General features: G+C 37.2%; 1 protein-coding gene and 1 pseudogene across 1 annotated transcript in view; both read right to left on the bottom strand.

Annotated features, from left to right (window-relative positions):
* The window catches only part of LOC102755550, a 2,612-nt pseudogene extending 2,107 nt beyond the window's left edge, over positions 1-505 (bottom strand).
* Positions 1-10,910, bottom strand: part of ADGB (androglobin) — a 132,219-nt gene that overhangs the window by 22,390 nt on the left and 98,919 nt on the right. The window contains exons 29-30 of the mRNA XM_006760184.2: positions 9,518-9,629; positions 1,566-1,738 (exon numbers count right to left, since the gene is read on the bottom strand). Of these exons, the coding sequence (XP_006760247.1) occupies positions 1,566-1,738; positions 9,518-9,629 (285 nt within the window). The remainder of the gene's footprint in view (positions 1-1,565; positions 1,739-9,517; positions 9,630-10,910) is intronic.

Here is a 10,910-nt window from a genome sequence, read left to right as displayed (position 1 = left end):
GGAATGCTCACTTTTGTAAGTCCTGGCAAAGCAGAAGTGCTAAGTTTCAAAGCCCCTATACTTAAACCATAGTTGCTCAGAGAGTTACAGTGCTGCTTCAAATGCGTGCTGCATTTTTGGTCTATTTACACGTTATTTTGCTTGTTTGAGATCCTCTTTGTAGACTAATGTGTCTTACCATCCAATAATGTGGAGGTGAGCACGTGAAAAGCAGTTGCTTGCTTCTCTGCTTTCCCACAAGATGTTTGCACTGTGGGAGGCAGGCTGCAACCACTTCAGCAGCGGTGACTCACTGGCCTCTTCCTGCATTGACATGGACTGGGGATGGGCTGCATCCGCTGGGCTTCTGACACAAACAGAAGAGCAGAAGCCTCAGGGCCACCCTCCTGCCCCCAGTGGAAATCAGATATGGCTCATTTACTTCTCGATGTTGCGGAGTGTAGACTCCAACAGCTAAGAAATGAAATCTTGGAGATACAAGTGGAGTCTGGGACAACTGAGTCATCGTCTCCTAATTTGTTCATTTTTCTTCAGTGTCCATTTTACTAGTGGTACTAACAGCCTATTTAGTTAATCCACCTGGAAACCTGGGAGATATCCTCCATGTTTTCTGGCTCCTTATCTTCTACTTTGGATGAATAACTACATAGCCTGTGTGTTTCCTAGATATTTCTTGATTTGCCCTACTCTTCCTTTCTTTGGCCTGTACCTAATACATCTGCACTCTTTTACCTGGAGCACTGACGTACCTTCCTGAATGGTTTCCCCATCTCTATTCTTTCACCCTTAAAATGCATACCTTTAAAAGTCATCAGGGATCTGCAATGTAAATCTGACCATGGCAATACACATTTTAAACCCCTGACCCCCCAGCCCTGCTTAGCTTAAACAATGATCACAAATGATGGGAAGAGATCCTCCTCATAGGTATTTTGTTTTGAGGTTAGTGTTCAAATAACTTGAATTTGAATGTTTTTAAGCCTGTGCTTGCACTCCTCAAATTTTTCACCCACATCTTTCTTATCCCCATCATATAATTATCTAACTGGCCTGGAAGGAATATGGGTTAAGGATGCCTGGGCTGTAAAAGAGTCCCAGCTTCTAATGAGGCTTAAAGGCTCTCCTCCATCTGATACTTACCCCTCCTGCTTCATATCTAGATTTTGCCCCAGCATGCCCTTGCTCATTGACTCAGTTCAGGACTCTGCTCCTCCAGGAAGAAACTAGATAAGGGACCTATGGCTTTCTACCACTGCACCGTCTCCTCCATCAGACTGTAATTTTCTTCAGAGTGGGATGTGTGTAATGGTAATATTAGAAACCCAAGTGCCCCAAATAGTGTCTTACATATTAAAAGTTAAATTAACGCTTTTTGATACTAAAACAGGGAAGGCCGCTTGCAGGAGGTGTTCAAGGAATGTCCTTAAGCTATCTAGATGGCTGATGAAAACAGGGAGGTGGAATTTCTCACAGTTTTGTCTTCAGCAGAGACCCGATGGGCAAGGAGGGACCCGATGAACCTAAATGCATTAAGTAACTCCAATAAGAAAAAGTGCCACACCCACCTGAGACTCAAAGCGAGGTGCTTGTTTTTCTTTGGCTGTCTTTTCTCTCTCAGAAGACTTTTCTTTGCCTTTCCTTGTTGCTTTGGATGTTCCTGAAGATTTTTGCCCCTCACTAATAAAATGGGAATCTGGGATTCCCAAGGAAATTAATTCCTCATGTCTCTCTCCATGAGCTAGGGAGACATAAAATGGAAACCAGTGAGTCCTGATAGAACAATAAAATCATGTCATGTAGAAACAAAGGAAGCAATTCAAGAAAAAGTGGTTAGTCTAAGGCATTTGGGTTCTCTTTTCTTGTAAACAAGCAAACAAATTGATCTTTTGTAAAAATTTGTGACTCTTTTATAACATTGAGAAATAATTCACATACTAAAAACTCACCGTTAAAGGATATAAATCAGTGGGTTCTGAAATATCCATAAGGCTATACACCATCACTGCTATGTAATTAGTCTCTAATGTGGATGTTTTCAGTTCATTTTCTTGCATAATTGCCTTGACTAGTATCTCCAGAACAAGAGTGAATTGATTCATGTCTGCTTTAACATTGATTATGACCTTTCTTTTGCTTAGTTGGGTTTAGTGTTTCCTTTTTCCCCTAGTTTTCTAATTTTTTAAGATGGAAGTTTAAGTTGCTGATTTGAGATCATTTTACTTTTTATTTATTTTTATTTAAATATATCTCTTTTAAAAATTGATTTCAGAGAGGAAGAGAGAGGGAGAAAGAGAGATAGAGACATCAGTGATGAGAGAAAATCACTGTTCAGCTGCCTCCTACACACCCCCTATAGGGGATTAAGCCACAGCCTGGGCATTGACTGGAATCGAGCCCGGGACCCTTCAGTCCGTAGACTGATGCTCTATCCACTGAACCAAGCCAACTAGGGACATTTTTCTTTTTAAATACAGGCATTGATAGCTACAAATTTCCTCAGCATTGGTATCATTGCATTTCATTAGTTTTGGTATATTTTTTATTCATCTCTAAGTATTTTTAAATTTTTTCTTATGGAGTCTTTTATTACCTCATGTGGATACAATTACTGCCCAGTATTCTTCTATTTCAGCTTGAAGGACTTTCTTTAGTATTTCTCAAAAGGCAGAATTGTTGGTGACAATTTTTCTCAGTTTTGTTTTGTTTTATTTTTTGGAATGAGACTTTAAAAGAGATCCACTTCCATTCTACTCTTTCTGGTGGCTACAAACCCACCAGGCAGACAGGCTGTTAGTTTTCAAGGCTACTAATGAGCTGGAGACCAGGGGATGAGATGGGGGCAAATGAAAATACCATAAAGCTCACTGCTCTTAAAGAGATTTGGCTGTTTTTCTTGAATAAAGTATTCGTTAATTTCCAAATTTGTTAATTTCTGAAAATGTTGATTCTGATTATTTCTGCCCCATTTTTTTATTGATTTTTTAAGGAAGAGCTAATTTTTGGAGTCCTTACATTGTCATTTCCATTATTCTCCTGGATTTGTGTTCTTATTTGAACCTCCTGAGTTAACTCTGCTTGTTGTTTGGGGCAGAATCCTGAGAGAATGGCGAATTCACACAGGCTTGGTCTCTCAGAGTTCTCTATAGAGACCCTGTCACAAAAGCATGGAATTGCAAAAAACTCGGTGGAGGTAAGTGAGATTCTATTCTAAGTAGCTCAGCACTTAAGTGTGATAAGTAGAACCACAACTACAACAACAACAAAAAGGGAATGATTTAACTTGTGAGCAGAAAAGCAAAAAAAAAATAAATAAAAATAAGAGACCACAGAAAGAAAAAAGATAAGGTTAGAGGAGGATGAAGCATATGGGTAGAGATGATAAGCCTTTGAAAATGTATCGACTGAAGAAGGACAAAGATATTTATCGGAAGCCACGCAGTAAAATCACGTTTTATTAGAAACCCAGGATAAAAGGTAAGAGGCTGCAGAGGATACATTTTCTCCTTCGTTCTTCGGTGTCCTTTTTCAACCAAAAACTTTGCGATTGAAGAAACACTGCTTGTACAGAAATGGGAGCCCATGGATTTCGGTCTCCTCGTGCTGCCTCTGCTACATAAAGGTGGCATAGCACCAGCTCATCATCATCCTAAGCCATATGAAACACCTGGGCTGTCTCCAGTTTCGGTGGCCACCGCCACCACCTCAGCTTCGTGCTCCCGCAAAATCCAGCTCCCAGAGATTTCAAGGCTGCATTTTAAATTCCCAGCTTCAACTGTTACAGTGATGCAGTGATTCACAATTTCAGTGAACAAAAGAATCACGCAGAAAGCTATAAAATGTAGATACTGGAGCCCTAACCTAGAGATTCCAATGGCTTTGTCTGATATGGGCCCAGGAATGCACAACTTTAAAAACTACCTTAAGTGCTTCAGATTCAAATGGCCTGGAGAAACACACTTTAAGCAATGGATACAATACTCCCTTTTGCTAAAAACAAGTGTTGTGAAGGATGAGCTAAAAGGAAGACCAATGATTTAGAATTCAAGGAGGCTGGATTTTTCTTTGCAAGCCTGGTTCTGAAATGTTGGCCTGCATCAAAATCACAGAAAGGCTTGTTTAAAAACCGATTCTTGGTAGAACCCCTAACATTTCTGATTTGGTAGGTCTGAGGTAGAGGCCCCACATTTGCATTCCAAGTTCCCAGGGGTGCTGAGGCTGCTGGTCCAAGGACCACGTTTAGAAAAACCACTGGTTTACGTTTAAGAGGCATCATTACCTTTTCTCAACACGGGGGGTTTTATTGTTGTTGTTGTTGTTTGCCTTTTATGTTCTATTGATCCTAAGAACTACATAGCCAAGTAGCAGGGGAGCAAATAATTTTAGTTGAATCCCTACTATGTTTCTTTCTCTTTCATTTCGGGAAGCATCCAGTTGGGTAAGTTCAGAGAGGTTACGTAATTCTCCCAAATGATAAGAATTGAATCGGAATTCAAATACAAGTTTAAAGGACATGTTTGACCCTTTCAAAAAGTCTTGTAAGTCACCCCAGTAGCAAAGTAAAATAGCAAGTGTAAAGCATCCAGATCTTATCAGATACTTGGTGCCAGTTACTAGGTATTTTCAAAATGGGGGCAGATCCTCCTGTGTGAGGGCAAAGGGACTGAATGTAAGCACCATGCATTTACAGGGGCGACTTGCTTTTCTCCAGCAATTCCAGCCGCTGAGAAGTGTTGTACTAGAGAAAATCTTTCAGCCAAATAGTCAAATGACTTGGAGGTGAATCCTTGATTAGCCAGCGGATAGGTTAACTCTGGCAGGTTTATTACATTCTTTGAGTTTAAGTTTCCTCTATTTAAGGGAGAAACTGACATCAAGCCTACAGGGGTTAAAATAATCTTTTAAAAATAGAATCATACTTAGTATGCCTTGGGACTGTAAAATGTTAACAAATGTCAGATGACATGGATTATCAAGCTGCCCATTAGGTATTTCTGGAACTCTTTTTTCTTATCCATAGGTCTCAGTGTCTGGATTCTATTCAAATTACCATATTCTAATATTCAAGTTCACATAAGTGAGCATCTACTAGAGTGTCCGCCACCTAGCAGGTGTGTACCATCTTCTTTCCTTACGTTGTTAATATACAGACTAAAACAATTTTCACAGTTTAATGGCATACAGCATGGTAACCTTTTCTCCCATGATTTACAAGTTCTCCAAAAGGCCAGAATATCATTATATACTGCATTTTAAATTCCTAGTTTCACCTACTATAATGCTGTACTCATTATGAGGTAGTTTAACTTTCATAGGTAAAGCTTTATAGGGAATCTGCCTGTGTTGGGAGTGTATATATCAGTAAGAGGTAGGAATAAGTATCCTACTGGTTCAAAAACTATAAGAAATGCGACCCCATGTCCACATTGTGTATTCATGTAATTAGAAGAGCTAAAGAGGAAATGACCACTGAAATAAACTAATATACCCCTTGCAGAGAGGACCTGCCCAAGGAGGATCTGTTGATAAAATGAGCTTGAAAGGATCTTTAGCATTATGCCTTTAGATATCCCCTTACATTATCTTACACATATCCAGGATACAATAGACAGAAGTATTCAGTGAATTATAACACCTATTACAGGAATGTAATTTTGATTTTATATTAAAATTCAATGCTTATATTTATACTAGAGGCCCAGTTGCATGAAACTCATGCACGGATAGGTTCCCTAGGCCTAGCCAGTGACCAGGGCCTATAAGGTTCCCCGCCTCCCCACCTCACCGCCTCCCCACCTGCGGAACCCCACCACATGCTTCAAACACAAATCCTGAGAACATTCCTGTAAGGTAAGTGTAACAGGTGTAGGTAAGCCTGTTTTACTGAGGGCGATCTCTCCAGAGAGGTAGGACGATTCCCCAGTCATACAGCTCGAGGCTAAGGCTACAACCCAGGCTTCCTAACTCTTGGTTCACTCTTCTTCCCACTTGAGAAGAGATGATTAAAATTAGGAGATTCCCTCTATAAGGGAATCCCCTAGACAGGAATATAGAGAGAGATACATACAGATATAGATATAGATAGATCTAGATATAGATATAGATATAGATAGATATAGATATAGATAGATAGATAGATAGATAGATAGATATAGATAGATAGATATATAGATATCCAGGAGCTAAAACTACTTGGGACTTGAACATTAATGTAATTTCCAAACTAGCATACTTGTTTAAGAAGTATACATTTACCAATCACAATCATTTTGGTAAATAGAAACAGGAATATACATATAAAAATGGATTTGTTTCTTCATAGTCCTGAACTGAGAATAACCAAGTTTATATGTGTTTTTGCAAAACCACTAATTACATATCACAGCAGATAATATTACTAAGTACAGTACTACCAGCTCAAGATTCTCCAATTCCGATTTTCTTAAGTGAGAGCTGTCTCAGTAAGCAATTTTTACCAAAACGTAGGTATAGAATTGTAACTAAAGGTGGCACTGTTGCCTCATGTTAACCAGAGGCCACGCTTTCTAAAATTCATATTTATGATACAAATATCCTAGGTTGCATGTATATCACTTTATTTCAAGCCTTACTTTTTATCATGCATAATAAAAGTGTAAATTTTTGAAAAGCATTAAATTATGTACCACACTTTTCATAGAAAGTAACTGTTGAGTTTAAATAAGTTAATGGGCCAAGATTTCCATTGACTTTAGGATGTACCTAAATTTTATTTATTTATTTTTTTAAAACTTCTTTATTGATTACCATATTACATACGTGTCCTTATAGGATGTACCTAAAATTTTAAATTGGCTCACGAATATATTAACAAACATAATGCCTGACCAATTTCTTCTTGATATAAATTATTCATAATTAAAAAGTAAGCTAAGTTACAGTCAGAAAAAATTAGCAACTTAATTTTTCTAAAATATATCAAACCTTAAAATTAAAGTTTGTAGGTTCTGAGTTGTAACTATAATTGTTCATAGAAATTGACATATTGATGACATGTTTTAAACAAATTACTGACCTAAAAGTTCACATTTATCAACATATCAGAGATACTATTCTAAATCCAAAAGCTGCATGCTTAACTTTCAAAAAGATTAACCCACATATTCTTTCAAATAGAAAATTTTCCTAGTTTCATTTTAAACACAATTCAATTCTGAATTTCTTTGCTTGCTGCTTTCAGCAACAAATGTATTATGCAATGCAAGGTGTAATTTAATTTTAGCAGCTGCTCATTTACTCATAAAACTGTCAAATGTGATGTCAGAAAAGAAGACAATTAATTCTCAAGACTTATTTTTTACTTGGAAAATATACTACTAATAATACCTTTTTTAGTGCTACTAGGTTCTAGGAAATATATGCATATTATCTTGAAACTTCACAACAACCTTAAAAGGTAGGAATTATCACTCTAATTTTACAGGTGACCAATAACCCAGGTTCAGGTAGCCAACACAGGGCAGTTTAGTTGGTATGCTGCATTTCTTTATTTAATATTGCCTTCCTTTTAAAAACTTAATTCATATTATAATTTTGTACCATTATCTAATTCTATGTTTTTGCACCATTCTATTTTATGAATTAAACCACTGTGTCCATTTCAGTTATCAATATTTTTCTTTGGTTTTCCTCTAGAATTTTTAACATTTATTCATCAATATACCTAAATGTATTAAATATGGCAGTTTGTTAGAGTGGTTTGTTTACTGGAAATCCATCTTGCTGAATAACTTGTAGTTGAGAAGCTTAAAAGATCCTAAGGAAAAATATAATAAAATAATTTATACAAACTTTTATGTTCACTACAAAAATATAGGCAGTTCCCCCAATAAAGGCATGTGTTGAGGACACAATGAAGATCTGGAACTGGTACTACTGTAAATTATTTTTTCCCTGTTCAAAAGCTTTCACTGAACAGTTAATCCCCATTCAAAATCATAGCTATGGCAGTAACTAGCTGTTACTAAACAGGTACTAAACAGTCTGTGCCTCAGTTTTCTCATCTGTAAAATATTACTTATAGCGTCTACCTCATGCATTTATTGTGAGGATTAATTGTGTCAATGTACGTGAAGCCCCTATGAATAAGACGTTATAAACATCGATGTAAAGGTTTGTGTATAGACATAAGTTTTCAATGCTTTTTTGTCAAGTTTTACTGAGACGTAATAGATATATAACATTGTATTAGTTCAAGATGTATAACATAATGATATGTATATACAGTGAAACAATTTCCACATTAAGTTTGGATTACATCTATCACCTCACATAGTTTACAAATTTTTTCTTGTGATGCGGACTTTTAAGATCTACTCTCATAGAAACTTTAAAATATATACTACAGTGCTGTTAACTATAATCATCATGCTATACATTACATCCCCTGGACTAATATACCTTCTGACCACTTTCACCCATTTTCTCCACCCTTTTGCTCCTTCCCTGGCAACCACTAATCAGTTCTGTTTCTATCATCTGTTTTCTACAGATTCCACATATAAAATAGACCATACAGCTTTCGTCTTACTCCGTCTGACTTATTTCACTTAGCATAATGCCCTTAAGGTATACTCTTATTGCTGCAAACAGCAGGTTTTTCTTCTTTTTATGACTGAATAATGTTCCATTGTGTATATATGCCACAATTTCTTTATTCATTCATCCATTGATGGACACCTATCTTATTTCCATATCTTGGCTATTGTAAATAATGCCGCAATGAACATGAGGGTGCAGTGATCTCTTTGAGATAGTGATTTTATTTCCTTCTAATTTATACCTAGAAGTGGAATTGCTGGATTATATGGTCGGGGTCTCTTTAATTTTTTGAGGCGACTCCATATTGTTTCCCATAGTGGCTACATCAATATACATTCTCCATTTTCTTCACATCCTTGCCAATGCTTGTAATTTCTTGTCTTTTTGATGACAGACACTCTAACAGGTGGGAGGTGTGTTTCATTGTGGTTTTGATATGAATTTCCCTGCTGACTAGTGATGTCGAGCACCTTTTCATGTACATGTTGGCCATTTGTATGTCTTCTTTGGAAATATGTCTATTCAATTTTTCTACCCATTTTCAATCAGATTTTTTCCCATTGAGTTTTATAAGTTCTTTATATATTTGGATCACTAACTCTTTCTCAGGTATATAATTCACAAATATTTTCTCTCATTCCATGAGTTGCTTTTTTAATTCTTTTTGGTGGTTTCCTTTGTTGTGGAAAAACTTTTTAGTTTGATGTGGTCTCACCTGTTTACTTCTGCTTTTGGTATCAAGTCCAAAATATGATCGCCACGACCAATGATAAGGGGCTTACTCCCTATGTTTTCTTCCAGGGGTTTTATGATTTCTGGTCTAATGATCAAGTCTTCAATCCATTTTGAGTTGCTAATATTTTAATAATTACATGCTAAAATTGCTATTAAGTATTTATATGAAATACTAAATGCATAAATAATAATTAGGCTGACATACCTTTGATATCACTTTTCTCCAACTCTTTTAGTGCTTGAACAAACATCTGTTGATTTTCAGTGAGAGGCCAACTGTTATATAATACCAAACACTGTATAATATACTTGTAAGTCTGAAATAAAATGCAATGTTTAAGCAAAATCAATGAGAATAAACACATGTGCCTAAGAACATATTATTTTAGGCATATAATAAGTGCCTATTTTTTCTGAGTCATACAATCATAATTTAATTAAATACTATCAGATGTTCCCCCAAATCTGTAAGACCACAGTCTATAAAAGTTTACCCTCACATCCCCACCAATACCTGCCATGATATATTCTAGTATTTATAATTTTTTATCCATGTTATAAATAAATTGTATTCATTTTACTTTTGTTATATTTATCAGTTTTTAATTAAGATTACATTAATCTCAGAGGAAAGATTGGAAAGTTTGTATTGTTTTCAGTTTTCCAGAACAATTTACTTAAAAGTCTGTTAGTGCTAACCTATAAAGCCAGCTGGGCTAGGCTTTTTGGAAAGATAAGACTTTGATGATCAATTCAGTTTTATTAATTATTCTTCTTCTATTATTTTTTATTTCCTGGTGAAGCAGCTTCACCATTCCTCCATTTCCCCCTGAAATTTATCATGATTTTTTACATATTAAATTTGTTAAAGTTGTATATAATACTTTTTTTTGAAAGTTGTTTGGAGTTGTACCTCCAGCCTATTTTTTTCCTATATTTGATTTATTTATATTTTCTTTCTTAATTGGTTTTATAAGTAGCATGAATACTGTATTATTCTTTTAAAAATTAGGGTTTGTTGACAACAATTGATTAATACCTCAGAGAAACAATACGGACTTCATCCAGAACCATAGGAAGCCTGGCTGACTGTAAACTCTACAACTAGAAGGAAGGAGAGGCACACTGAGACCCAGAGAAGCTGCAGGAGAGAAGCGCAGAGGTACGGGGCTCGCGCGCCCGGAAAGGGGCTGGCACCCGAGGACGCGGCTGTCCTTTTGAATCCGGAGGGAGTCACAAGCTCCCGACGGCTCTGAACTCCGGTTCCGGGAAGTCTCTGGGGACCCAGAACTCAAGCGGGGAGAAACTGGACGGTCTGGCAGCGGGCGATCTTGGGGGCTGCTTTCCCTCAGAGGCGCTTGCAGCCGCTACCGGGACACCACTGAGACGCGCGCGTCTCCTTAGGGCAGGGCTGAGGCTCCGCCATAGCCGCTTGCTCCGCCTGCAGATTCCCTGAGACCCCGCCCACCCAGGCTGCCATAGAGGCTTTTGCATATGAATGCCCCGGCCATTTGCAACCTGTAATTACCTAACTGCAGCGGGTCAGACAGACCCAGAACTTCTAAGAGAAGGCTCAAGGCCACACACAGCTTGCATCC

Source organism: Myotis davidii, unplaced genomic scaffold (assembly GCF_000327345.1).
Source record: "Myotis davidii unplaced genomic scaffold, ASM32734v1 scaffold196, whole genome shotgun sequence".
NCBI classification, from domain to species: Eukaryota; Metazoa; Chordata; class Mammalia; order Chiroptera; family Vespertilionidae; genus Myotis; species Myotis davidii.
This window is presented reverse-complemented; position numbering and strand designations above follow the sequence as displayed.